This window comes from Centrocercus urophasianus, unplaced genomic scaffold (assembly GCF_019232065.1).
Source record: "Centrocercus urophasianus isolate 14NV4802_14NV808 unplaced genomic scaffold, USGS_Curo_1.0 seq_23, whole genome shotgun sequence".
In the NCBI taxonomy this organism is placed as follows: domain Eukaryota; kingdom Metazoa; phylum Chordata; class Aves; order Galliformes; family Phasianidae; genus Centrocercus; species Centrocercus urophasianus.
In genome coordinates, this window is record NW_024884789.1 from 18,523,543 (window position 1) to 18,551,398 (window position 27,856).

At 52.5% G+C, this 27,856-nt stretch overlaps 2 protein-coding genes across 9 annotated transcripts in view; one reads left to right on the top strand and one right to left on the bottom strand.

The window, feature by feature from the left end:
• Window positions 1-13,852, top strand: part of MYO9A (myosin IXA) — a 163,305-nt gene extending 149,453 nt beyond the window's left edge. For all 8 annotated transcript variants that reach the window (XM_042824155.1, XM_042824163.1, XM_042824159.1 and 5 more), the window contains 12 exons: window positions 256-444; window positions 1,318-1,365; window positions 1,977-2,088; window positions 2,981-3,042; window positions 5,016-5,208; window positions 5,398-5,526; window positions 6,113-6,218; window positions 6,314-6,445; window positions 7,515-7,638; window positions 10,549-10,751; window positions 10,948-11,090; window positions 11,464-13,852. In XM_042824155.1, the coding sequence (XP_042680089.1) occupies window positions 256-444; window positions 1,318-1,365; window positions 1,977-2,088; window positions 2,981-3,042; window positions 5,016-5,208; window positions 5,398-5,526; window positions 6,113-6,218; window positions 6,314-6,445; window positions 7,515-7,638; window positions 10,549-10,751; window positions 10,948-11,090; window positions 11,464-11,915 (1,893 nt within the window). In that variant the 3' untranslated portion in view covers window positions 11,916-13,852. The remainder of the gene's footprint in view (window positions 1-255; window positions 445-1,317; window positions 1,366-1,976; window positions 2,089-2,980; window positions 3,043-5,015; window positions 5,209-5,397; window positions 5,527-6,112; window positions 6,219-6,313; window positions 6,446-7,514; window positions 7,639-10,548; window positions 10,752-10,947; window positions 11,091-11,463) is intronic.
• Window positions 13,853-14,230: 378 nt separating this feature from the next.
• On the bottom strand, window positions 14,231-17,862 carry NR2E3 (nuclear receptor subfamily 2 group E member 3). The gene is made up of 8 exons (XM_042824743.1): window positions 17,797-17,862; window positions 16,474-16,624; window positions 15,928-16,031; window positions 15,597-15,851; window positions 15,347-15,528; window positions 14,941-15,172; window positions 14,767-14,872; window positions 14,231-14,699 (listed from the first exon to the last, which is right to left on the bottom strand). Exons 1-8 carry the CDS (start codon window positions 17,852-17,854, stop codon window positions 14,567-14,569), a joined length of 1,221 nt encoding a protein of 406 aa, XP_042680677.1. The 5' UTR covers window positions 17,855-17,862; the 3' UTR covers window positions 14,231-14,566.
• Between the last annotated feature and the right edge of the window lie 9,994 nt (window positions 17,863-27,856).

The following is a 27,856-nucleotide window of genomic DNA, read 5'->3' on the forward strand; positions in this document are numbered from 1 at the left end:
CGTACTTCAGGTGTAGATTTCAGGTCCACTGGAAAGTAGAATGGGTTTCAGCTGATTGGGAAATGACAATAAGTCAGTAAACAGCTCTCTGCCACCCAAGTGGTCTGGAAACCTGTGTGTTAAGTTGTGACTTGTGAACATCTGAGAAATGCAGTGAGTTAAAAGCCATTTGGACTGAAATTATTGCCTGGAGCAGAGAAGGCAGCTTAATATGAGTAAAAATTTCTTTTTTTTCCCCTTCTGTTTCTGTAACAGATGGATGATGGGAAAAGCATCCGCTATAAGGACCTGTATGCCTTATTTGAGCAGATTCTTGAGAAGACCATGAGGCTTGAACAGAGGGACTGGAGCGAGTCTCCAGTTAAAGTCTGGGTCAATACATTCAAAGTCTTCCTGGATGAATATATGATAGAGTACAAACCCCTGGACTACACTGCAGTGAAGGTACTCAGCATTTTCTGGAGCTCTTGGAAGATTTGTGAGCTATCTTTCTGCAGAGTCACGCTCAGAGACCTGGTCTGTTGTCTTCTCTTGTGTTGTGAGCTGAGGTGGGCCATGTAAGCAGGCACACAAGGCTTGATTCACTGGTGTTGTTTTATTGGGCTCAGCAAACCCAGGTTCTTACCTGGGATGAGCTAGGCCTTCTCCACTGCCAACATGTGGACCTTGTCTACAGGGCCAATCCTCAGCTATCTATGGGTGGGAAGGCAGCTCAGATCTTTGAGAAATGAGTAAAGGCAATGTGCTGTTTTTTCTTGGGCTTTCCTAGGCTCTTGAGCACCAGTGACCACGTGCATCACTCTTGGTCTGGCTTTGGGAGCAGGGTATGTGGGTAGTGACCTCAGGGGCTGAGTTCAGGCAGTCAGTGTTCCTCCACAAACCTGACCTCCTCGCTTTCTCCTCCCTTTTGTCTGCAAGGACCATCCCTGGGTCTTGGAAGATGGTGTTTCTTGCACATCAAGTAGAGCAGATGTCCCATCTTTGATCTGCTCTGAGTCCTCAGGCTCTCCACATAGGATTTCTTCCAGGGCTCTGGCTGCAGTGCTCTGCCCTTGGGTGTCTTACTTGGGATCGAATGCTTTAGGTCACAGGTGCTGGACATGGAGCCAGAGTAGCAGCTAATCCCAGCTCTGAGATGAAGATGGTGACAGTTGACTAGGGGATTTCTGAAAGTAGGGTGGTCCCTTGCAGGAGTGCTCCTTGGAGTGCATGGCAGGACGGGGCTGGAAAGAGGTGGAAAAAGTCACGTGTAAGAGCTGTGCATGCTTTCCTTGTGGGGATCGTCCATTAACATGCTCAAATCTCTTTTAATACCAGGTGCCAAAAACGGAACGAAAAAAGAGAAGGAAAAAAGAAGCTGATGTGGTGAGTTGAGCACCCTGGGCCTGTGTGTAAGAACCAGTCCTTGTGGCCAGAGCTGCACCTGATAAGAGAGCTGCTAATGATATGTGCTGTGGTGAGATCCCAGTGTCTCATCTAGTGAGCGTGCACCCTCAAAAAGGTGCTAGGGAGATGGACAAGGTGAATTTGGTTTGCCTATGAACGGCTGTAGGTTAAAACAACAGGCTGTAAAGCAGCACTGCTCTTCAGATCAAGGACTGCTGTAGGTTGTTCTATGAGAACACGTCCCGCGTTAGTCAAGACCAGATGTGTATCTGACAGAGCTCTTGTCTTGAAGGATGTAATGGCACTGGGAAAGACGTAAAGGAAAAAGGGCCATGGAAGCATAGAAGAGCTCTTCAAAATGGAGAGCTTGACCAGTCAAACACAGCTGGTTTCTAAACTGCTTGATGAAGATTTGTTTCCATACAGGCTGGATTTCTGAGCTGCTGCAGGGTTATTGGTCCAAAAAGAAAAGAGAAATAGCACAGTGGTTCTATGTAGGAGCCCATGCTGGAGAGCTGCCCCCATTGGGTTCCCCATTCTGAAGTCTCCAGTCTTTTTCTCACTACCATGTCAAATCTTTCTCGTTGCAGGTCGAAGAGCACAATGGGCACATTTTCAAAGCTACTCAGTACAGCATCCCCACCTACTGTGAATATTGTTCCTCCTTGATCTGGATAATGGACAGAGCTTCTGTTTGTAAATGTAAGTGTGCTCTATTTGACTTTTTTATTTGCTTACATTGCTTAATTATCTTAATTAAAATATAATTAAGATTATATTAACATGCTTATATTACAGTCACGGGGTTTGGGGCTCTGAAAGGGTTTTTCAACTGTTTTGGACAACCCCACTGTCCAATGTTTGGGGTTTTTCACATTAGAGTAGCTTATGAGACAAACCTTAAGGATTTCTGAAGTCACCCGGTGAGTTCATCCTGCCATTCCTTCCAGAATATACAGTGGTGTTGTGCTTGGGAGCTTTGTTTAAGAAGTCATAACGCATGATTTGAAACCATTCAAACCACCTGTAAGTACTTTAAGAAGGGATGGTAAGGTTCTGTGACAGGTATGGCACACATGCCCTACAACTCCACTCTGTGGCCATCATTGGGCTTGGAGAATTTGACCTGCAGGCACTTGGACTTTGGGGTAAATGAGGAGAGTGGAGATGAAGAAACAGGCAAGGTTGAGATCTTATTTTGTTGTTTTTTTTTCCATTGATTCTTCAATTAGGTTAGAAATAGCCACCCTGTGGAGCTTCAGGCTGGTATCCAGTGCAGGAAGAATACAAATTAGGTGCTATTTCCAGTCTCTGAGTATATCCATGTCTGATAGCTCAGAGTGACTCATGGATTGTTTTCTGAGTTGATCTGTCAGGTTTTTTTAATGCTTCAGGGACTTAAATATAGAGCCTTTAAAATGAAAGGCTTAATTTTTTTTTTTATCATTGGAGTGAATCTAATACAGAATTGACCCCTAAAAATGCAAATTTGCCTTGCCTTTGACCTCCCAGCCCTAAGAAGAATTACTTAATTCACATTTCTGCAGAGGTCTGAAGTTTAGGATTATTGAGTGCAATTTTTTCTTTGCTGCAGTATGTAAATACGCTTGTCACAAGAAGTGCTGTCTCAAAACCACGACCAAGTGCTCCAAAAAGGTAAGCTCCTCCCGTTCCTTTTTTCTCATTGAATACCTTTCTACTTGTGATCCCAGTCTCGTGCAGCCCCTTTTTTTAATGAGCACTTATGGGCAGGGAACTGAGCACTGAGCTGGCAATAACCCTTTGCTGAGCTGAAGGTTGGACTGGGGCTCCCTAGAGGTCACTCCATTCACTGCTTCTGTGGCTGCACATATTTCACTAGTAATACAGTGATGCATCAATATATATCTGCCCAGTCATGCAGCACCTCCTCCAGTGATGTTCCCTGGCTTGTAGCCATGCTGAACGATAGAAACCTGCCTCATTTTGTAGTTTTCAAGGACTTCAAAATGTGGCTGCTATCAATAAATAACATTTTTTAATAGTCAGTGTTATTAGAAAGAGAACTTGCAAAACCCAGTGTCTGTCACAGTGGTACTTTGGTTTTGACTTCTGTGGCTTTATGCTTGTTTTCAGAAGGTCAGGATGCTTCCAGTGGCGTTCTTGCAGCCCACAGCCAGAAGCAGGACCCATTGCAGCACCTCCAGCCTTGGTTTCTCGAGGCTGATGCCTTTGTTCCCAGTACAAAAGGCAAAAATACAGGTTGCTCTTCACCCCGCTGCTCTGATAGGGCTCGGTCCCCAAAAAGCTGCAGCCCTACAGCTGAGCTGTGGCACGAGGACGGGGACAGCACGAGGTGAAGGGTGGGCGGATGGTGCTGAAGCACTTGCTGTGCTCATTAGAGGTGAATTAAATACTGCTGGTCGTGTTGGAGGATATGATTGACAGTGAATGAATGCAGCGGGTCACACCAGTGAACAGTGAGTCATCAGGCTTTCTTTTTTGGTTGTTGCTTTGGATAGTTTATTTCGTGCTGCTTATGCCCCCAAAAAATGATAATGCAGCCAGGATAATAATGTGTGCAAAGCTTTATGAGCCCTCAGGAGGCTTTGCAGGTGTACAGCCTCCACAAAGTGTAATTACATTTTTCCCAAGAAATAATCTGAATATGTATACATGTATTTAAATGTGTTTGCTTTGATATGGCATTTCTTCTGCGCTTTATTCCTTTCTGGCAGTCCATCTTTGCAAATTGGGAATGCAAATTGAGTTCTATGAGGTTCTGCACTACAGATCTGGGAAGCTTCGTGAAATCACTGATTTTTTTCAAAGAATATGGCAGTGTCTTCCATACTTGCAGACCTTTTGCACCTGTGATGTGAGATCTGAGCAACAGAGCCTCCTCTTTACAGGGAGACCTTCAGGCTTTGATAGATGCTACTGTTCTTATGGGGCACAAGAAGAAGCTGCTCCTTGTGCCAATGCTTCAGTGACATTCACCAGGAATGCAGCAAACAGGAAGAGTTGAGGCTGTTAACGTTTTGCAGGACAATAGGAGAACTGCCTGCAGTGGGTTCATTAGCTAAATGTCACAAAGGAGGTACTGATGCGTTCACCTCAGTTGATCTTTCAGTCCTTTTTTGTTCCTTTCTTGAAAAACAAAACTTAAAAATAAAACAGCTCTCAATGGTTGCTCAAAGATGCTTGGAGTCTTCTCATGCTATGTTGTTTCTCTGCATCAGTTTTTATGAGCTGACAATGAAATGACAGTGTCTCCACTTGGATGGTTCCAGGTCTTCCTGTAGGAAGGCTCTGGCTTGCCTGTGCTTGGTGGATCCCTGTTTCTGGGGTTGCTTTCAGCAGCGAGCTGTGCATTATTGGTGGAAGGATGGCGTGAGTAGGGAAAGTAAAGATGTAGGAGTTGTAAGAGGAGCTCTGACCTGTTTCAGAGCCTGCACTGCATCGTGTGCTGTCTTGATTCCCTGTGCTGGGACTGGGCACTTGTGTCCAGATGCTGTTAGGTCTTTGGCCAGGAGCGCCATAACCATGGTTGTTAAACAAAGAAAACCCCGTGGTTATGACTTTGGGTCATGGCACATCGCTTTCTGCAGTTTGTTTCAGCCCTTTCCCATTTTTCTCTTCCCCATCAGTACGATCCTGAGCTCTCGTCCCGGCAGTTCGGAGTGGAGCTCGCCCGGCTGACCAGCGAGGAGCGAGCTGTGCCGCTGCTGGTGGAGAAGCTGATCAACTACATAGAAATGCACGGGCTGTACACAGAGGGCATCTACAGAAAATCAGGGTCCACCAACAAGATCAAGGAGCTGCGGCAAGGGCTCGATACAGGTAAAAGGGAAAACAAAGCACAGGAAGAAAAATCTCTGCAACAGCAAGAGTTGGTGTAAGCAGGCGCTGCTTCTGCATTTCCAACCAAATGCCCATTCCAAAATCTGGTTTTGCTTACAGCTTAATATTGATCATTATTTCTTCTATTTATGCCTTCTTCTCAACGCTCTGCTGGACCTCACCGAGCAGACATAGATAATGTGAATTTAGATGACTACAACATCCACGTCATTGCCAGCGTCTTCAAGCAGTGGCTCCGAGATCTGCCCAACCCTCTCATGACTTTCGAGCTGTACGAGGAGTTTCTGCGGGCGATGGGTAAGCGATGGTCCTTTCCCACTGCTACAGGGTGGGTTGAGACTGGATATAAGGAAGAAAGTTTAAAATCCGAGAGTGGTGAGGCCTAGGAGCAGGTTGCCTAGAGAAGCTGTGGATGCCCCATCATTGGAGGTGTTCACAGCCAGGCTGAATGGGACTCTGTGCAGCTCGGTCTAGTGAAAGTGTCTGTGTCCATGGCAGGGGAGTTGAAATTGGATGCTCTTTACGATCCTTTCCAAACCAAACCATTTTGTGATTTCAGTTCCCAGGCTGAGGGAAATGAGAGCTACTTGAAGTACCTAATTCTGTATTTACATTTGGGGCCCAAATCATGTTACTTTGCCCAGTCTTATTTGCCCAGAGTCTGACGTTCTGCTGTGAGTTTGTTTACACAAAGCCACAGGCAGGTCAGCATTGTGCTCGGTAGTGTGACTTTTCTTTGCTGTGCAGCAGATTTAAGCCCAACCTGTTCGCCATCTACGTCTTTTTAAGTAGTGCAAATAGGCACGAAGAATGCATTGTTTTAAACAGTGAACAGAGGTGGAATGCAGCAGTGCCCCTAACAAGGCTGGTGTGTTCTCTGCAGGCCTGCAGGAGAGGAGGGAGACGGTGCGAGGAGTTTACTCGGTCATTGACCAGCTCTCACGCACCCATCTCAGCACCTTGGAGCGCCTCATCTTCCACCTGGTCAGGTACACAGGGCAGGCAGGGCAGCTGTGGGTCATCGTCGGCAGTGGCAGAGGTGAAGGAGCTGCCTTCACCCCTGGCTTCTGGCTTTTTCCTTCAGGATTGCTCTCCAAGAAGAGACCAACCGAATGTCAGCTAACGCCTTGGCCATCGTCTTTGCTCCCTGTATCCTCCGCTGCCCCGACACGACGGACCCCCTGCAGAGCGTTCAGGACATCAGTAAAACAACCACGTAAGAAAAGCTTTAGCGTGGAAATGATAAAACCTCTACAGCTGTGCCTGTTAACTGCATCTTAATGAAGTATTTCGTGTTCTCTCAGTAGTCAGTGGGGTTAAGAAAGGGAGGATCCGCCAAAGCAGACCAGGGGTTTAAAACAAGTTCTCTGCGTCCTTAATGACCAGCAGATCGTAGCAGAAACAAGTGGAGCTTGTGCTGATGTGTTAATCCCATTCATGACAGCCAGATCTTTATTCTGTTGTTGGAGACCCACCTGCTAGGACCCATATAGCACTGCCCATTTGTGTGTGATAATCATGTGGAATGTTTCTGTGCTTGCTGCAGTTTGGGTTAAGCTTGGCCGTAACATCATAGAATCATTAAGGTTGGGAAGGACTTCTTTAGATCGTCTAGTACAACTTTTAACCCATCCCCACCATGCCCACTAACCATGTGTCTCAAATCTGCTGTTTTCTGTAACAGCACCTCCAGGGATGGTGACTCTGCCACCTCCATGGGCAGCCTCTACCAACACATTACCACTGTTTCTGAGAATAAATTTTTCCTAATTATTTCCACACTGCTGGCTGATTTTCAGCTGGCTGTCAACTTATACCCAGAAGTATAAGTTATTAAGAAGTATTTTCCTCTGCACAGCTTCCAGCCTTGCTACCCCAAGCCTGTAGCAATGCCTGGGGTCGTTATGGCCAAACACAGGACCCGACCCTTGGTCTTGTAGCTCATCCCGTTGGCCTCAGCCCATCGATGCAGCCTGTCCAGATCCCTCTGTAGGACCTGCCTGCCCCCAGACAGATCATCACTTCGTCCCAACTTGGTGCATAAAAATATCAAACAGGGCCAGCTGCAATACTGACCCATGGAAACTTTTTTTCCATGGAAACAAATAGGAGACATTACTTTTGGAACTATGTATTCTGTCGCTCTTCTTAGGGAATTTCTTTGGTCTTTTTCTTTGCATCCTTGCATACTGAAGCTCTCAAGCAGAGCAGATCTTTACACCAGGCAGAGACAGCTGTAATAAAAACCTTTCTGATTCCAGTTTTGTCTTTTCTTTGCCTCCCAGCTGTGTAGAACTCATTGTCATCGAGCAGATGAACAAATACAAGGCTCGCCTCAAGGACATCAACAGCCTGGAGTTTGCTGAGAACAAAGCCAAGAGCCGCCTGTCCTTGATCCGCAGGTCAATGGTGAGATGCTGCACCAGCCCCTGCTGCTCACAGACTCGTGTCCCTTTCCTTTTACAAGGGAATTTGCACCAAGGCAGATATCAGGTGTTCCCGTGGTGCATCCATCATAGCCGCAGAGAACATCTGTCTTGCTGCAGAGAAAGTCAGACTGCTTTCTGGCTCTGACACAGTCACCTCTCTTCTCTCCTGTCCTCTCCTTTCACTTGAAGCAATCCTGCCTTACCTCTCCTTGCTTATTCCAGGCTCCCCACCCCCTTGCACCTCCCAAACCATCCCACCCCAGGCAGCACATCTCCCAACCCCATGGCAGCTCGCCATGATTTCAGGGAATTAGGCAAAACAAAAACCCAGCAAAGGCGATGGGAAAGAAGCCTGAGAGAGGGCTCGATGGAAATGCAGTCACTCGAGCTCAGAGGCTCCTGTTTACATTTCAGGCTTTATCTTGCACATTCGAGCAATTTGTGTTGAATCCAGGCTCTGCTTACCTTGCTGTCACCCCATGCACAAACGCAAGGGAGACCTGGACTGAAGCAGCCCACAGCCACTGGCTCTGTCCTCCTTGTGCTGCTGATGAGCTCAGTAACATCACCTGAATCCAAACTGAGCTCCCTGAGGCTCCCCAACCATCTCATTCAGCTTCCATGCTTTGGGGTGAGCGATGGCTTGCTCTGGCTCCTGCTCGCCCCAGCGCACCGGTGGGCTGCTGATGCTACGTGTGGCTTTTTGGCTGTGGGATCAGGAGATGCCTGATCCAGACCCATGCTGTGGGGCTGAGCTGCCTGCAGCAGCCCTCAGGGCAGATCTGACCCAACTCTGGGGGTCATTTTGCCAAGCTTGGGGCTCGGCCGTGTGCTGGCACTGATACTGCAGAGCCGCCTCGCTCGTCCTGGTTTAAAAAAAGACAGAAGCGAAGAAAAAACAGTTCTTTTGGAGGGACGATGGCATGTGCACTCTAACCTTCTGCTTTCCTTTTCATGTCCTCTCTAATCCAGAAACCCGTACTAATTGCAGTTAGATTTATGAGCATAACCCGCAGTTCAATCCCGGTATGTATTCACTGCACGGCGCTCTGTGCCAGCCGCGTCCCTCCGTTCTGTGTGACCGCCACTCATTCCAGCCCCGTGCCACCGGCCATCGTCTGTGACATTGCCCGTCTTGTCCCCCTGCAGGTGGCTCTCTGGGACCCCCAGGAGCAGCAGCAGCCAAACGTGCCGGGCTTGTGCCTTCGCCCCTGCATGCAGCTCTGTGAGAAGTGGCTTTCACCATCACTTCAGCATTTTCTTTTTCCGTTCTGTGCCCTCCTCACTTTTGCTTTCCTTGATTCATTGCTCCCATCCACGATTCCTGCTGGGGTTGCGTTTGGGCACTGTGAAGCCGTTGCTTTGACTGCAGTGGGTGAATCCCATAGTGATCATATGGCATCTACTGAAGGGCTCTGGGCAGCCTGGCTGCTGTACCCTGATGGTCAGGGCAGCCCAGGATGGATGTGGGCACCCAGCAGCCCTGCAGCAGCACACTGCCCAGTGAGACCAAACATAGGACCATGAAAGCTCCTTCTTTTAGAGCAAACCCTGCTCTTACCACCAAAAAGTGTTGTCGCCCTGCTCGTTCCAGCCAGCATTGGACACGCAAGCACTGTGAGCAAACCCACATCTGACCCACCGGGGAATTTTCCGCTTGCAGCAGCTGGGAGAGGAGAGGGCTTTGCTGAAAGCCCACGTGGATGTCGTCACTGCAGCATCCGCTCGCTGCTGAGCGCCCCATAGGCAGGGAGAGCAGTACACGAGGCACAGGGGATCTTTGGGAGCTCAGGGCTTTTTGCTAATAGGATTCAGGTGGCTGTGCCTCAGCTCAGCAGCCCACGTGATGCCATCAGAGGAACGTTGCTGCGTTGCGCGGAAGCTCCTTTGTGAAAGATCTCCCAGGTGCAACAGCAGGAGATGAAAGGGTAAAATGGAGCAAATCTCACGTCTCAGTGCTGAGCAGCAGCGTTTGTCCGGGCTGGAGGATTTAACAAACCTTGCAGGAGGAAGCAGTGCTCAGTGTTGCCTCCCACTTGGGCTGTGTCCCATTGATGCCAGCATAGGTTTGCTTTGCCATTCGAGGAAAGATCCCTGCTTGCATTCCTGATAGCTTTTTGCTTTCAAAGTGAAAAAGGGAGGCTTTTCTCCCATGTTCTGGGTATGTGGGTTATGAGGAAGACCAAGAGGTACCTCAGCTACAGTGTTGAAGTAGCCCCGTGAGAAGAAAAGCTGTTTGTGAGCTGATGAATGAGGCAAAGTGCAGCAGGAAGGGGATTCAGTTTCACCAAGAAACACAATGATTGTTTGAAAGAAGAGGGCAGCCTGTAGGTGGAGCTGAGGCAAGTGCTGGGTTTTCCATGTTGCACTCGTGTTGCACTCGTCTTTCACTCTCTGACCAGTTCAGGATCCTGACTTCAGGAGATGAGTTGTGTTCCGTTACAGCAACAGTTAGGATAAAAGCTTTTTAATGGCCGTGGCGTGCCCACAAAGCGCACTACTCCTCAGCATCCTTTGTGTCCAAAAATCAGTATTTCTCTTCCACCCTGTGGAGCAGCTCCTCTGAAGGTAAAGCAGAGGCCATTTGCACTCACAATATTTCTCCATCTATGATACTCCCATCTAAGACCTTTTTCATAATCAGAAGTTTTAATACTACTAAACGTGCAGGACTCTTCTATTTGACCGTTAGTTTTTTTGCTGTCCCCCAGCTATTCCTCACCTGTTTTTTTTGCAGCGCTTTCCCCCACCTGCTTAGCAGACCCTCCTCCTCTCAAACCTGCCGTTGTGTCGCATCATCCCATTGCATCCCTTTGTGCCAGGGAGGAGGAGTCCCCCAAAAATGGGCTGTGCAAAATAATCCTCGCTTGACTCTGATGTTTCTCTTCAGGGCAAAGGCCGCGTGCGGCGCGGCACCTTCCCCAGCCCTACGTCCCCTGTGGCCGTGCGCCTGCCCTCGGTGTCTGACGTCCCTGAGGAGACCGTGAGCAGCGAGGAGGCCATGGAGCTGGATGTGACAGAGCAGCAGCAAGCAGCCATGCAGCAGGAGGAGAGGGTGCTGACCGAGCAGATCGAAAGCCTGCAGAAGGAGAAGTGAGTTTGCCCTTGAATTCAAGCTTGGCTCACTTCCACGCCTTGCATCTAGAGGTTCAACTTGGGGATGGCGTGATGACGGTTGGTTCTGGGGTGGATGTGCTGCTCGTGGGTTGAACTGGAGGACTCTGTGCATCCCTCTTGCTTTCCTCCCCTCTTTTTTGGTCCTGTTGGGTCACAGAGTTGGGTTTTGCAGGGAGGAGCTGACATTCGAGATGCTGACACTGGAGCCTCGCGCCTCTGATGATGAAACACTCGAGTCAGAAGCCTCCATTGGCACTGCTGACAGCTCAGAAAACCTGAACTTTGACTCCGAAGGAGCCATCTCTGATCGGTCGGGTGAGTCAGTAGAACCTGCAATCAGGCAGCTTTCAATGCAGTTGTTCCACAGCAAAGCTCTGCGTAGAGCAATGTAGTTGGATTAATGAGATTGGTGTTAATTAATGATTAAAACACCCAGGGTCTGTAGATCATGCTGCCTCTTGAATGGCTGAGGAGGTGTGCGCTTCTCTGGGCACGGAGTCCCAGGTGCTCAGGTTGTTGTTCCCACTGCCAGGACACAGGATGTCTTTGTGAGCGATGCAGTGGAGGTGGGATCATCTCACCTGTGTCGGGTCGGGTTCTCTCCCTGCTTTATATGTCCCTGCTGAGACGGGGAGCCCAGATGCTTCCGAGGATCGCATTACTGACCTGCTGCCTCCCTGTCCTGCAGAGCGAAGTGTAGCACTTAGCTCCCTGCGTCCCAACAAGGCGGAGGGGCTGGGCCGGCTGCGGCGACACCCCAGGACGCGGCCAGACGTGGCGGACACGCCAAATCCATCCCTCGTCTCCTCCTCCTCATCCTCCTCTTCCTCCCAGTCGTCCACCTCCTGCCTGCCCCACCTGCCTCGCAAGCGCTTCCAGATGTACTCGAAGTCGCCCTTCTACCGAGCGGGGGCCCTGGGCGAGCCCCCCGAGCCCCACTGCGATGAGCGGCCGCAGTTCACCACGCGCGGGACCTTCAACCCCGAGAAGGGGAAGCAGAAACTGAAGAGCGTGAAGAACTCCCCCCCGAAAACCAAAGAGGTGCCAGAAGGGGGGCTGGGCCGCAAAAGGAACCCTGATGCTGACCTCAGCGCCGGCCAGCAGCTTGTCCTGCTGGGGAGCAACGAGTTCATGGTGTGAGACGCCAGGATGACGACGTCCCCATTGCCATCATCGTCACTGTCATCCCCCGACCGCTCGGGCTCCAAAATGAGCGCTCCATGCGGAAGCTGCTGGGGACGGGTTCGGCGGTGGCCTCAATGGTGTGGGGTTGGGACGGCCGGCACGGGGACAGAGGGACAGACAGAGGGACGTCGGGGAAGGAGCCGCCGTGCCGGGTCCTCTGTGCTGGAGGAGGAGGAGGAGGCAGTGGGAAGCAGAGTGCCGGAACGCACCGCGGTGTGCATGAGCTGCAGGGCGCGTGGAACGGTGAGAAGGAGATCTGCCAACAGGACTCAGCTCTGGTTGTTCTTTCCTATTTCCAATGTGCCCTCCTCTCGTGGTAGTTTTTTTTCTATTTTATTTTTATTTCTTTTTCAGACCATCAGTATTAAAATAATAATAATCAAGGACTTACTTGAAGCTCTGTTTATATTCTGGTTTACTGGAGTTTATTGTAAATACTTTTTTTTATTGGTTGTGTTTTGTTGTTGTTTTTTTTTTTAAATATTTTGCCCCAAAAGGACTTTGTGCCAGGGCGAGGGGTCAGTGGGCAGCACGGGTCCCGGCCATCACTGCGTCTTCCACCACTGCTCCATCAGGCTGTAATTAGCAGAGCTCAGAAGCACTGCCTGCAGTAGCACTAATGAGTGGCGCTCGCTAACGATGGGGGCTGCTGGCTCCTGCTGCAGCTGGGGGGCTGCCTGTCTGCAGGATGGGAGAGACTGGGAGCCTGGGGGCGCTGATGGGATCCATAGGTGTTGCGTCTGCCCCTTTCTGCTTGGCCTTCTGGGCAGGCTGGGCTCCACGCCTTTCCCTGAACACCTCCAGAAAGATGGAGAACACCAATAACTTGAGTCTTCCTGCATGTTTTCTGTTGGTTTCACTGGGATTGGGGACGCGGCGATGCAGCCCCTCGTTCCCAGCCCCCAGTGCCTGTGATTTCAAGGGGTGTTTTATTTATTTGCCTTTTTATTATTTTAATCTTCGTTCTTGGTGGTTGTTTTTGTTTTCCCTTTGGATTTAAGCCACGCGGTGATGTGGGGAGCACATCATCCCCACGCAGCCCCCCGTGTTGGGACGAGCCACTTCTCCCCCTCGCTTAGTGGAAAGGCCTTGTTATTTAAAGAAATCCCACCAAAACGATCCTTCAAAGCTCAGTCTTTAGGACGAGGTCTCCTCCAATAGAGCACCGTCCCATCCCACACCCACCTCCCCCTGGCACCACGAGAGCAGCAGGGCCGGCGCATCCAGCTGACGCATCACCTCCCTCTATATATGTAATAATATATATATATATATAATTTTGTATATATCCCTCTCACTGGCAGGATCTAAACTAGCAATGAGCGATGAGCCCCCAGAAATTGGGGTGGTTTTAGCAGGTCCCCACCCAGCACAAAGCCGGCACCCTGCTGCTCCCCGTGCCCGCACGCGGCCGTTCTGGGGCACGGTGTTGGTTTTGGACGACGATCCGCTCCTCGTACCAAGTGAATGTACTTACTACTGGAAAGGACGTGGGCTGCGTGTTGTTAATTATTATTTTTAATGGAAATTTTTTTAAAGTAATTTATAAGAATGCCGAGTGTAAGTTAAAAAGGAAAAAAACAAACAAACAAAAAAAAAAACAAAAAAAACAAAACAAAACCAAACCCACGGAAGTATGTATTGTAAAAGGATATATTATCCTGTGTCACCTCTATGAATTTTACCTGTTTAAAAAAAAAAATTTAAAAAGTAAAAAAAAAAAAAAAAAGTGTAATTATATAAAGGAGAATGATTTATCTCTGCCCAGCGCCGCGGGCAGCCGTCGAGCTGTCGCGTCGCGTCTGCGCGTTCTCATTAATTTGTTAATTAATGTTGCTCCCTTCCTTCCTGCAACGAGGCCGTTGTTCTGTATAAAGTGCAATTCTGTGTAATATTTCTCCGGCGTGTTCCGTGTGGCTGTACGAAGCGGCCGAGTGAAGCCCTTGCTTATTAAAGAGCTGTAACGAGGAGCGCTGGGTGATGTCTGTGGGGGCACGTGGGGGGTTGCGCCTTGGGGACGCGCCACCAAGGGGGATGATATCACCTCTGGGTTTTGGGTCTGCAGGTGGCTGTTGCTTCTTGGTTCTCTTTTTGGAGCTGGAGATCTGATTTTCAGCTGGCTATTCTGGCCCCATGTCCCCAGTGTCCCCAGCGCCAGTATGTGAGAGAAGGGCACGAGGAGGCTGTCTGCAAAAGCCCTCTTTATTCGGAGTACAAAACAGGGGGCTGGCTGCAAGCCCCCTGGGATGAGATGACACAGCTCTGTCCCCTCGTGTCCCCCACCAGTGCCACCCCCAGGCTGATGTCATGTCCCTGGGTTGGGGTGCTGCTGATACCATGTCCAGGCAGTGCTCAGGGTTGGGTTGGGGACAGCAGCACCCATCGAGGTGCCCATCCCGTGAGGCCCTCCTGGTGCCACCCTGGAGATGTCCCCCTGCCACCCAGCCTCCTGCACCACTTAGGAGCACCCCAAGGACTTGGCTGCTGGCCTGGGGACATCCACACCCTGAGGAGAGCTGGGGGTGACAGAGTGCCAGCACAGAGGGACAAACAGCCGGGGTATCCCAGAAGACACCGAGCAGCAGCCAGGTGACAACAGGGAGGGGTCAGTTCTTGAACATGTCGCAGAGCAGCTTCTCCATAGGGGTGTTGCCGATGGTGCGGCGGAAGAAGAGCAGCTCGACGCGCTCAGAGGAGAGGAAGCGCAGCGCCGGCAGGAGCAGCAGCAGCTTCCCAAACCTGGAGGATGGAGCGGTGTCACAGAGCCCGCTGTCAACGGCACCTCCGGGGTTGGGGCTGGCTGTACCTGACGGGCTGCCCAGGGTAGTGGGAGCGGTTGTGCTGGCCCAGCATCACCTGCGACTGGTCCTGCAGGTTCTCCACTTGCTCAGGGTCCTTCAGGCCGCGGGTCTCTGCCAGGACAGCGGGTGTTGGGGTGACACAGGGACAGGCAGCGGAGGACCCGGGTGTGCGCTCTCACCTGGCTTGAAGAGCACCACGGCCTTCATGCAGGCAAATTCGGTGGGATCGACTGCCAATGCTTTGAAGCGCCCCAGGGTCTCCTGCAGCGCCCGCACGTCCACAGCAGCTGGCAGCAGCTTGCCGGGGGACGGCTCGGGGACGGCCAGCAGCGGGCAGCTCTCCAGGGGCATGGACCACTGGATGGCACAGAGCAGGAACAGCTCGCTCCACGCCTCCTCCAGCAGGATCACCTGGGGGCAGCCATAACCCATCAGCCCACCTGGCTGGGCAGAGGAACATCACCCACAGCTCAGCCCGTGGCCAGAAATTGGCATCCTGGGGACACCCCAAGGTTCGCTCTGTGGTCACAGAGAGGCTATCCCCATCCCAACCCCATCCCAATCTAAAGCTTTTGGGGTCCCTACCTGGTCCCGGAAGGGCAGATTGGAGAAGACAGGCAGGTTCTTTGCCCACTTGACAGCCATGAAGAGGAGACGTGCCGAGGTCTCGTAGACATTTTCGGGACCAGCTGCTGGGTACGGGGCCACCTGGTACTCACCGCCCGCCCGCTCAGGCTCACCACCCGTCACATCTACTGTCTCATCAACTGCAGGGATGGAGACACAACATCACCCCATTGCCCCCCCTACCTCCCCACCGCCGGCGGTCACCCACCATCTTCAGGCTCCAGCTTGGCACAGGTCTCAGCCGTCATCAGGCTGGCCATGAAGCGGTGGTTGGTGGGCGGTGTGGGCGTGCGGGGGACGGCAGCAGTGGCAGCAGTAGCCCCGGGGCCACGGGGGGCCGGGCAGGGAACCGGGGGGACATCACGCGTGGCAGCCACGTGCTCTGGGGGCAGCTCGGCATCCAGCTCAATGCTGTCTAGCCGGACCTGGGCTGTGCTCCGGGGCTGGCGTTCATTCTGCACAGCTGTGGTGACAAGGTGACATCAACTGTAGCCGACGCACTCTGCCACCTCCCTCCCCAGCGCATCTGCCCTGCTCACCATCCTTGTTCATGCCAGCTTGCAGGCACTTCTTGAGCCGGCATGCCTGGCACTGGTTGCGGTGTGCCTTGTCCACTGGGCACAGCCCTGTCCCTGCCTGGCACCTGCAGGGAAAGGTGGTACCTGGCTGCACCCACAGGGATGGCCCTCTCCCCCTGGGTGTCCCATGGCCCATGGATGCCCCATGCTAGGGAGGCTTTGTCCCTGCTGGGTGGTCTTCAGCCAGCGGGTGCCCTGCCCCAGTAAATATCCTGTCCCTAATGGGTGCCTTGTCTCCATGGGTCCGTTGTCACATGAGTGTCCTGCCCCAACAAATGCCTTGTTTGCCCCAGGGATGTTCTGTCCCCTGCAGATGCACATCCCCTCTGGGTGCCCTCATCCCCTATAGGTGCCTTGTCCCATACAGGTGCTGCATCCCAGTGAATACCCTCCCTTGATGGGTGTCCTGCCCCGCTGAATGCCATGTCCCCCCCTTTACCCACAGCCTTTGTCCCACCCAGTGTCCATTCCCTGGGTCCCCACCAGCTGACTATTCCCCATCCCCACCTGTAGATGAGCTTCCTGCGGACGCTGCGCTTGAAGAAGCCGCTGCAGCCGTTGCAGGCATAGATGCCATAGTGCTTCCCACTGCTGGTGTCCCCGCACACTTTGCACAGCAGCACGGGACTCAGCGCCTTGCCAGGGGCTGGGCTCAGTCCTGCGGGAGCAGAGCCGAAACATACAGCGTGAGCAGAGACACCCCAGAGTCCCCATCCCCCTCCATCAGTGCCCTCACTCAGACGATGGGCACTGCCACCTCCGTGGGTCCGGCCCAGGGGGACCTCAGATATCCCAGGGGACATGGATGAGGAGTCCAAGAGGTGCACACAGGGTTCAGCATCAGCCCACACCCCAGGGATGCCATGGAATGAACTCTCATGGGACTTTTAAATGGGATAAAATGGTGTCCCTGGGGCTGGGGAGTCCCAGTGGGGGGAGAGCATGCATCATGACAAAGAGCCGCAAGTGGGGACCACAGGTGTCCTGGAGAAGGGCCATGGCTGGGGACCCATTACCCCAGATAGGGGCTGTGATTGTGACCATGGCCCCATAGGAGAGTCTCAGCAGGGGACCACGGCATCCCTGGGGGAAGAGCAGAGACCACAGACATCTAGAAGAGGGTCTGTAGGCATCATGGAGAAGGAGCAGAGCTGGAGACCCCAAGTAGCCAGGAGAAGGATGCTGATGGGGGTCCCCAGGCATGGTGGAAAAGGTCCACAATGAGGACCATGGGCACCATGGGGAGGGGTCATGGCTGGGAAACCCGTGTGTCTTGGATGAGGACAACAGGGGACCCTAAGCATCCCGCAGAAGGAAGGTGGTGGTGGACACTAAGCATCCTGGAGAAGGTGTACAATGGCAACCCCAAATATCCTGGGGAAGAAGATGATGATGGAGAAGCCATGCATCCTGGAAAAGAGCCACAATGAGAATTCCCAAGGATCTCAGAGAAGGACTGTGACTAAGAGCATCCTAGAGAAGGACTGTAGTAGGGACCCAAGATATCCTGGAGAAGAGCCATGATGGGGACTCCAAATATTCTAGAGGAGAACTGTGATGAGGGACCCCAAACATACTAGGAAACAACTGTGATAAGGATCCAAATATCTTGGAAACAGCTCACGATGGGGGACCCTGAGAATTCCTGAGAAAGACCACGATGGAGGACCCTGAGCATCCCGGAGAAGGACCGCAATGGAAGACCCCAAGCATCCCAAAGGACCCCGTTTGGACCCCACGGATTCCTGAAGAAGGACACCGGTGGAGACCTGAGCATCCCGCAGAAGGACCCGCTGGGGACAGACCTGTGCAGCAGGATGTGGCTCTTACCCGAGGGGCTGTCCTCCAGCCCGGCGCTCACCACCGACCCCTCCGGCGACGCAGCCATGCTGGGCTGTCCCTGTCCCCTCTCTGCAGGATGGGGCTGTGGCTGTGCTCTCTTCAAGGCAGATTAGCGCGGGCGCTGTGTAAGCAGCCGCCTGTTTGTCACCGTCTTAATCTTTAGTGTCTGTGCGGGGGGGGATCAATCAGCCACGCGATGAAGAATTAAAAAGGTGCTGAGCCCCGGCATGGCTGCCTCCCTGTAACCCTAAACCCTGCGACACCAAAGCCACCAAAGCCACCAAAGCCACCCGCAGTGGGGACACGGGGGTCACAGTGACGCTGGCCCTGGGAAGTGGAGGGCTGGGATTGTGGAGGAGTGTTGGGGTGCAGGGGTGACCCCTATGTCCCCCCGTGCTGTGCCCACCGGGCCCTGTAAGCACATAAGCCCCTTGTTAAGGAGTTTAGAGAGGAATAACGAAAAGTGGTAATTACGGGGTGGGGGGACGGCACAAGCCCCCCTTCCCTGTCCCCAGGCAATTAATTACAAGCTCCAATTGAGGGGGATAATTGATGGGGGTCCCCCAAAGAGGATTAGTGCTGGGTCAGGGGTATCGTGTGTCCCCCTGGGGCCAGCAGCCTCAGTGTCCCTTTGGGGGCTTTGGGCCGTGGCTGCTGACGCAGCAGCATGGGGCCAGGTGGCCCAAGGGTTACGCAACGAAGGCTAAACCCTCGCTGTGACAGGGCAGCACAATTTGAGATTTGAGGGCTTTAGGCACTAAACCCCCCCCGCGGCCATCCGGGGTGGGCTGTGAGGCCAGTGGAGACAGGGACAGGGAGGGGGATGGAGTCTTGAGGCTGAGGTTGGGGTGGATCTATCGCAAGGGTTCTGCTGGGGACCAGAGGTGGTGACATGAGGGGATATGGGGGATGAGGCTCCATCCATCTCCGTCCTCACCTGCAGCTTCACTCCATCACCTCTACATGCAGCCCATCTCAACTGCAGCATCCTCCATCCCACTGCCACCATCACCCCATCCCAAATGCAGCATCCTTCCACTCCATCAGCAGCATCCTCCATCCCAGCATCTCATTCTCGTGTCCCAGTCCATGGCTCCATCTTGTTCCTGCCACAAGCAACACCACAAAGGTGCCGGGCTGATGCAGTGGGAACTGGGTACCCTGCATACCCACAGGTCTCCTTGGCCACTGCCCATGGGGCAGACACTGGATACCCCACGGTAATGGGACACGGTGGCTTTTGGCCCCCAGGGATGGTGATGAGCACTGACTCGGCTAATTTGCCACCCAGCCATGTTTCCCTCCACACCGCCGGTAAAAAGCCAGCTCTGGAGCTGGGATTTGGGAAGGGGATTAGCCCCAGCAGCCATCTGCCACCAGCCAATAATCATTGCACCGAGGAAATCCAATAATTACAAAAATATTGTTCCCACCCCATTTTGCTCTTGCACCCGGCCACGTGGCCCCATCCAGAGGTGCCCCCAACGCTGCGTCTCTGCCAGCAGCCCAAAGAGGCACTCGAGCACACTGAGGACCAGACAGCGCCCAATGCCACTGCTGAGGGGCTCAGCCCCAAGGTCCCCATATGAAGGAGCAAACGTTAAAGCCCGTGACCCAGCTCTGTGACAGATGCTTGGGATTACCCAGCCTAAAACCTTGGGATCGGCTCCCTCCCTCCTTCCCAGCATTTAATTACTAATTTACTAATTACCCCAAGATGCTGCTGGCTGTCTTGAGACCCATTGCTGGGTTCTGGCTGCACTAATCCCACCAGCCACGGGGAGCAAATGGATGTGCTGCAGTCAGGGGACAGCATGGCCGGGGACAAGAAGAAGGTTGTAGGGACCAGGAGGGGACCAGGTGGGGAGGGTGGAGTTTGGGAACTGGTTGGGGCAACTAGGAGATGACAACAAAGATCAGGAGAGCGTAATGGGGATCACGAGGAGACGTTGGAGCCCAGGAGGTCCCACTGGGGACCAGGAGGGAGTGGAAGGCACCAGGAAGGTGCTGTGGGGACCAGGAGAAGATGGCAGAGACCAACAAGGGACGAGCATCAGGAGGGAGTGATGGGGACCAGAAAGGTTTGATGGGGACTGGAATGGGACCATAGGATAGGGAGATGATCTGATAATGACCAGGAGAAGATGACGGAGCCCAAAAAAGATTGGTGGGGACCAGGAGGATGCAATGGGAATTAGGAAGGTAACAAGGATTGGGAGAGAGCAGTGAGGAGCAATAGGGGCGGTAGGGATGATGAGAGGATGGTGGGGACCACAATGGGATGACGGGGACCAGGAGTTGGTGAAGGGGATCAAGAGAGTTCAAAAGCAACCAGGAGATACAAGGCTCTGGAAGGAAACAAGAGCAATGTGGGACTTCAGGCAGCCCCTGCTGGCACCAGAGGTGACTGCGATGGGTTAACACCACCACTGGCGCTCAGCCATGTCAGGGCCTGGCTCTGGTTTCATCCGTCATCAGCTCTCCTTTACCAGAGCTCTTTTTCCCTTTGTGTTCCCCCTGTGACAAATGATGCCGAGTGGCTGCGGGCAGCGGGTGGTGACAGCTCCCAGGTCACCTGCTCCATGCCCAGCCAAAGCCTCTGCTGACCCCAGATGAAACTTTAATGGGGCTCCAGGGCTGACCTGGCCATGAAACCCACCCTCAAGGGCAAGCATCTCCCCGGGGACATCACAGTGGCCGTTCCATAGGCACAGCCCTGTGATAGCGGAGGTGGCACCATCCTGGTGGTCACAGGCTCAGGTCCATTGTGCGCTTTGTGACAACCTTTTTGTCACCAAGGGGTTACTGGAGGAAATGTCCCAGCAGGTGGAGACTGTTCCCCCTGGGAGGGCCCCATGTCACCTGGACAGGGCGGGCTCAGTGGCAGTGGTGGGGCCGGTCAGGACAGTCTGGGCACATTCCTGGGTGCTGGCACTGCCAGCAACTTGGGGTCCTGCAGCCTGGGGATCACAGCACAACAAGGGGGCATCGAAGGAGTCTCTAAGGTGAGGGTGGAGAGGAGTGCTCAGGCATGTCCTCAGGGATAGTGTGGTGACTGAGGCCATAGCTTGGTGTTTGGTGATGTGATCCTGCCAAGGACTTGGGGACACCGAGATCCCCAAGCCAGGGTGGCACAGCTCTGTGGATGCCATGTCTTTCCTTCCAGATGGACCTCCTGGAGCAGGTAGCTGGGGAGCCACGAGGGAGGCCGTCGTACCCCATTCCCGATTTCCCACCCTGGGGTCGTGGCACCTGCATTGTTTGTGCTGAGTGTGAGGGAAAGGGGACGTGGGTGAATGGAGAGGGTGTTGGGGGTGAAGTGGGTGCCACCGGGGTGGGTGACAGCAGGTGTGGGTGCCACCAGGCTGGTTCTGGCTTCGCTGACCCCCAGGTGAGCTCCTTGCTGCTGACCCTGCAGGACAAGGTCCCACCATTCCTCCAGCTCCGGTACTGGCTGCGCTCCTGGATGTGGCAGGTTTGGATGGAACAGATCAAGGCAGCACAGGTGACACCAAGGGACACACCTTGGTGACACTGCCCCAAAATTGTCTGCAGCTGGGGCCTGGGGTGAGGTGGGTCCCAGTTCCACCAGTGTGACCAATGGGTGTTTGTCCTTCCAGGTGAGCAGCTCCAAGCAGGTAAGTGCCAGCATCCACAGCTGCACCCCACACTACCCATCCTACCACCTATAGGGCAAACCTGCTTTTGCTCAGTGCCCATGGTTGCTCTGGACTCAAGCTGTCCACCTGAGTTGACTGGAGATGACCTCCCAGATCTCTTCCCTGGTCCATGGAGATCCAAACCTCTGCCGGACAGGCACAAACCTGCGGGGTGGCACCTGGCTGGAGGTGACATGTGGTGGTGTCCCCAGGCAGTGGCAGGAGCGGCAAGCACAGCGGCATTCTTCCTCTGTGAGGGGCTGCTGGGTCGGCACTTTGATGTGGTGCCCAACGGGGCGGCTGAGCCCCAACCTGGGGACCTCTTCCTCTTCCCACTGGCATCGAGGGGACCCGGCTGGTGGGGTGCCCACGCTGGTGTCTATTGCGGTGATGGGGAGATCATCCACCTGGAAGGTGAGCAGTGGGAGGAAACTCCACACGGGGGACATGAGGCAAAGCAGCTCATGCTTGGGGACCACAACGCTCCTTGGGCACCCTGACCCTATTTGGGGATCCAACACCTCAGGTCACCCCCAAACCTCCTTGATAACCTATCTTCCTTGGGGATCTCAACTCAATTCGGGAAACAAATACCCCAGGTTACTGGGAACTCATCAAGGGATGACCCCAACTCTTTTTGGGCACCTCAACCCTATTTGGGGACCCAACACTTCCGGTGATTCCAACTCCCTAACCTTCTTGATGACCCCAACACTCCTTGAGCACTTCAAATCTATTTGGACACCTCTACCCTATTTGGAGACCCAGCTCCTCCTTTTGACCCTCAACCTTCATTGAACACCATCTCCTCTACACCACAGGCACCTCAGGAACATCCCCAACAGGGATTGTGGCCAAGCACGGTAAGAGCCACCTCCTGAGGACACGAGGCCCCGCCAAGGTGCTGCGGATGAAGGGGGGACTGGATGCGACTGCCCTGCAGTGGCGGATCCGGGCAGCCATGGACATGGTGCTGGACTATGATGCTGTCACCTGTAACTGCATCCACTTCGCCCTTGCCCTGTTGGGGCTGGGCCAGCTCACTGGGGACATGGTGAGTGTCTTTGCCCTCAGGTGTGGGGGGATTATGATACTCGCCTCGACCAGAGCTGTTTTCTCTCCTAGACGTTCCCAGCACTGCAGTGAAGGAGGTGGTGATGCGACCTGGGGAGCACATAGGTCTGGAGCACCCTTCCTGGGCTACCTGTGGGATGAAGGATACAAGATAAAGGATTTGGGAATAAGAATGTGGGGCTGTCACCACCCAAATGGATGAGGGTCATTGGGGTGTCGAAGTTCCCTCGGGTTAAATTAAAATGAAATGACACCAAACAATTGGCTGAATGTTTGTGTAGTCGTTTGTTGTTTGTTTTTTTTTTGTATCCCATTAAACTATTTAGCACAAGATGCAGAGTATATATCTGTATCTTACTGGCAATAAGGGTTACATACAGGGTAAATATATTCCCTAATATCAGAGATGTTTTCATCTCCCATGTGTATCCCACATCCAGTTGGAAAATCCATGTACACTATATAAAGTATTTAGCAGAATTATTAAAATCTAGCAAAAATTTGGCCTTGTCACTTTCCGTTCTTACTGCACACCACCACAACCAGTGCTCTCTACACAGCCTTCTTCAACAGAACAAAGCGGCTGTCATGTGTTAAATAATATCTACAAAACAATGACAGAAAGAATAATTCACATGCAATGAATCTGTTCTCATTCCTGTTAAAGGCATGCTCCTTTCATTCCAAAGATGTACACTTACATAAGCTAACTTCATGTATGTGTAAGAAAATTGAACGGATCCTGGTACAAAGAAGAACTGAATGGAATGCATCAGCTGCATATGGCACCAGCCCAGAGCGTCAACCACAGGAAACACAACTGACCCATCCCAGCTTCCTCAGCCTCTCCCCATAACACTTGTGCTCCAGACCCCTCACTGCTCCGTTGCCCTTCTCTGGACATGCTGCAGACCCTCAATGTCTGGTTTGCAGTGAGGGACCCGACACTGAACATGGCACTGGAGATGCTGCCTCACCAGTGCTGAGTTAAGAGGGACGATCACCTCCTGACACAAACCAGGATGCCATTGGCCTTCTTGCTCCCTTGGGCACCCCGCTGGCTCATGTTCATGTGGCTGGCTGTTGACTAACAACCCCAAATCCTCTTCCTCTGCATAGCTTCCAACCACTCTCCTTCTCCCCTTCTTTGTGAGGTTATCCTTGGGCCAGACTCTACAAAAGGGATTCCTGAAGGCCATCAGTCCAACCACTGTGCAATGAACAGCGACACTCACAGCTTCAATAGGCGTTCAGAGCTCCCCAGCCTGATCTTGAAAGTCCTGAGTTGGAAGGGATCCTCGGGGATCATCAAATCCAATGCTCACCTCCATGCAGGAAAGCACAAAATCAAACCTCACAGGTGAGAGTGCTGTTCAAACACTTCTTGAACTCCAGTCTTGTTGCTGTTGCTCATGCAGCATGTTCCATGGCACCACACTCCAGTGCAGAACACTTCCCTGACCTCCAGCTGACCTGTCCATAGCACAGAGTTAGTTCAGCTGTGCCTTCCTGTTTGCACTGCTTTGAAGCCTGATGGAATGTTTGAAATCAGTGCCCGGCCAAAAACTCATAATTTTCCGTTATCTGCCAAAGATGAAAACACCCTGAGTTATCTGCAGAGAAAAGCTACTTGTTAGCACTGATACTAACCAGAGAAAATTAAAACTAACACTCTGAGAAGTAGAAAAAGAAAGCTTTTTGGGGATCTTCCTGCGTCCTTTTGCTTTTGGTTTCACTTGATGAAGCAGCGTCCCGCTCACCACTCGTGTCTGCACGGAGCAGAGCGCTGCGTGTGCCGGCCCCAGCACTGCGCTGCCTGCCCACACCTCTGCCCACCAGCACAGCACTGTAAGGACGCTGCCAGCCCCACGCGGGGGACGGACCAGCATCAGGAGAGCAGGGGGGACAGGAGACTTCCAGTGAGGTAAGATGGCTGTGCTTGTGCTGACATTTCCTTTCTCTCCTTGCAGATGGGAAGCACAAGCAGCAGTTGTTCGGTGAGTAGAAGGGCTTTGAATCACCGTTCTCCCCAGCTCTCCGTGTGCTGCCCCAGAGTTTTGGGGTGATGTGGCTGCTTCTGTGTCGAAGCTGCTTCTCACCATTCTCTCCCAAGGAGAAAGCAAGAGAGACAAGAGATTTCCTCCTACGGGATTTCCTTCCTAATTATAAGAAAATCCTTATGGAAGTATCAGAGAACAGCATTAAGGCTGGGGACATAGTGCTTTTCAACATGCAGTCCAGCAGCAATGCTGCGCTCAGCTTCAAGCACGCAGTTGTCTATTGTGGGGACGGGGAGGTCATCCACTTCCAGAGTAAGTGCACGTGCCCTGCCTTCGTGTCATGGCAGCCCACAGAGCAACAGGGTGATGGCCAACTCTTCACTTTTCAGATATTGGAAATTCAAGTGAAGGGCGAATAAGCAAGGAAGGATTCTGGCTTATGAGGCAGCAGAGGGGGAAAGGCAAGGTTCTCAGGAAAAAGGAGGGGATCAAACTTGAGACCTTCAACAGAAAAGTCAGGGAGCTGATGAACAGCACAGCAATGTACAATTTAATCGAGAACAACTGCATCAACTTTGCTCTCTATCTGCTGGATCTGGGGAAATTCAGCTTTCAGTCTGTAAGTATGGAGCCAGGTTGGGGCATTTGCAGTGGGGCCACACAAGTCCCAGGACAAAAGATATTCTTTTCCTGCAGGCGAACAGCCAGGAAGAGGAACTTGAAAGTTTGACTGTGAGTACATTTGGTGTCACTGCGCCCTGTGTGCTTGAGTCCCCAAGAAGGGTCATGGCCCTAAAAGATCCGGCTTCCCAGAAGAGGGTTGGGTCACCAGGGGACCTGGATGCCCGGGGAGGGTTGAGTTCCCCCGTGAGGGTTCGATCCCCAAGGGGTCTGGGTTCCACAAGGCAAGCAGGATCCTTGGAAGAGTTGCGTTCCCAAAAGAGGGCTGTTTTCCCCACTGATGGTTCAGTCCCCAAGAATGGTTGGGTTCCCCAGTGAGGGTTCAGCTCCCTCCAGGTTTGGGTTTCCAAGGAGGGCTGCATCCTCAGCAGTAGTTCAGGTCCCCCAGAACGATTGTGTTCACCAAGAAGGTTTGGAGGCTTTCGGTGCTATCTCCCAACTCTCCCAGGCACAGCACAACGTGATCGTCTGAGAGGATTCCAGAGTCTCATTCGCCAGCACAGACCCCTGGCAGAGCTTTGTCTCCACCATTCGTCTTTCCACATGTCCACTTCCTTCAAAAGATGACCATTCTGTAGGCGTTCCTTTCCATCTTTTTGTGCTGGATCATTTCACAGTTGGAGCTCAGCACCCCCTGCGCAGGGGTAGAAATACTAATAAGCTGCTTTCTTGCTGCCTTACTGTGTTTGCCTTCTTCAAATAATCAATGCATTCAGAGTATTTTGCAAATAGAATTACTTGTTAATAATAGTGCTTATCTGTGTATAACAATTCTTTTCAGCAACTTCTTGTACTGCTAATATCTATAGCCAAATAATAGTAGCCAAGGTAATGGTATCTTAAGTAATTATAACGAAAAATTTAATCCTTCTTATACTACTCAATCTATATCCAAACCATAGCATCCCATGTAATAGTATGTCACATAATCGCAATAAAAAATAATATCCCAAATAATACCTGGAGATTCCCTTGTCTTTATGGGTGCCTGCAACCTCCCAGACGTTCGCTGGGACCATCACACGGAGTTGAGGAAATTCCTGATGCCTCCTGAAGATAACATTTTGGTACAGGACCCAACTCCTTGGTTATCCTGTACAGAGGAAGGAGCTGATCCCAGTGGGCCCCTTGCACCCCGCGCCATCTTACAGGTCTGTGTCAGATGGGACCAGAGCTAGGACAGAGCCCTGGAAGTGACCGCGTCCAGCCACTGCTTGTGCCACCACCCCTCCCATCCAGATTTCCACCACAGAAGTGTGTTTTGGTGCTGAGAACCAAGCTCCAGCAGGCTCCAAGAGGGGACAGCACACACCGCGTCCCCAGCCTGGTATGGATGACCTGCTCGGTCATGGTCTCACCCATCACCTGTCTCTGGGGTCCCAGCCTGCTTACAGTCCCCATTGTCACCACAGTAGGCACACTGCTGTGCTGTTTCACGCTCCAGCAGGGAGAGGTGTGGGCCCAGACTTCTTTCTGCTGCAGGTGGCAGTGCTGGAGGGCAGGGAAGTCATGGTGGCCTGTGAGTATCCCTGCTGCCTCTTGTCCCCACTGCGTGGACTCTCCAAGGAGCGCTGGGTCCCCAGGGAGGGCTGTGTCCCCAAGGAGGGTTGGGTCCCCAAGGTGGCTGCAGCCACCTCCCTTCATCCTCATGCTTCACAGTTTCAAAGACACATTTCACGTACGAAATAAAGATTTAATTGTGTTTTTTTTCTACTTTCTTGGGCTGCATCATTTCACAGGAGGTCAGTCTGGGGAAGATGGCAGCACCAAGAGGGAGAGGGCAGAAATGAGCTGAGAGACATGAAGTCAGCTGCAGAAATAGGATGCTCAGCCACACCACTAGCAGCCGAGTCCAAAGGGGGACAGAGGCCAAGCCACCCTCAATGATATTTGAGTAGTTGTGGTGGTCAGGTGAAGTCATAGAATCATAGAATTATAGAATTGCTCAGGTGGGAAAAAACCTTAAAAACTATCAAGTCTGTCCACAACCTTGCCACACACCCTAACAGCTCTCTGCTAAATCACGTCCCTGAGCACCACATCCAAATGGTTTTTAAACACATCCAGGGATGGTGATTGAGCCGCCTCCCTGAGGAGCCCATTCCAGCACTTCACAACCCTTTCTGTAAAGAAGTGTCTCCTGATATCCAACCCAATCTTACCCTGGCACATTTCCCCTCATCCTGTCACCTGTGAGAAGAGAGCAAGCCCGCTCTGCTGCAATCATCCTTTCATCTATTGGAAGAGAGCAATCAGGTCTCCCCTCAGCCTCCTCTTCCCCAAACTAAACACTCCCAGTTCCTCACAGGCCATATTCTCCAAGCCCTTCACCAGCCTTGTTGTCCTTCTTCGGACCTGCTCCAGCACCTCCACGTCCTTTCTGTACTGAGGTGCCCAAAACACAACACAGTATTTGAGGTGAGGCCTCACCAGTGCAGTGCAGGGCAGGATGACTTTCCTGGTCCTGCTCACCACACCATTCCTGATACAACCAGGATGCCACTGGCCTTCTTGGCCACCCAGGCACACTGCTGGCTCATCTTCAGCCGACTGTCCATCAGTACCCAAAGTCCCTTTCCATCAGGCAGCTTTCCAGCCACTTCCCCCCAAGCCTGTAGGGTTGCCTGGGCTTGT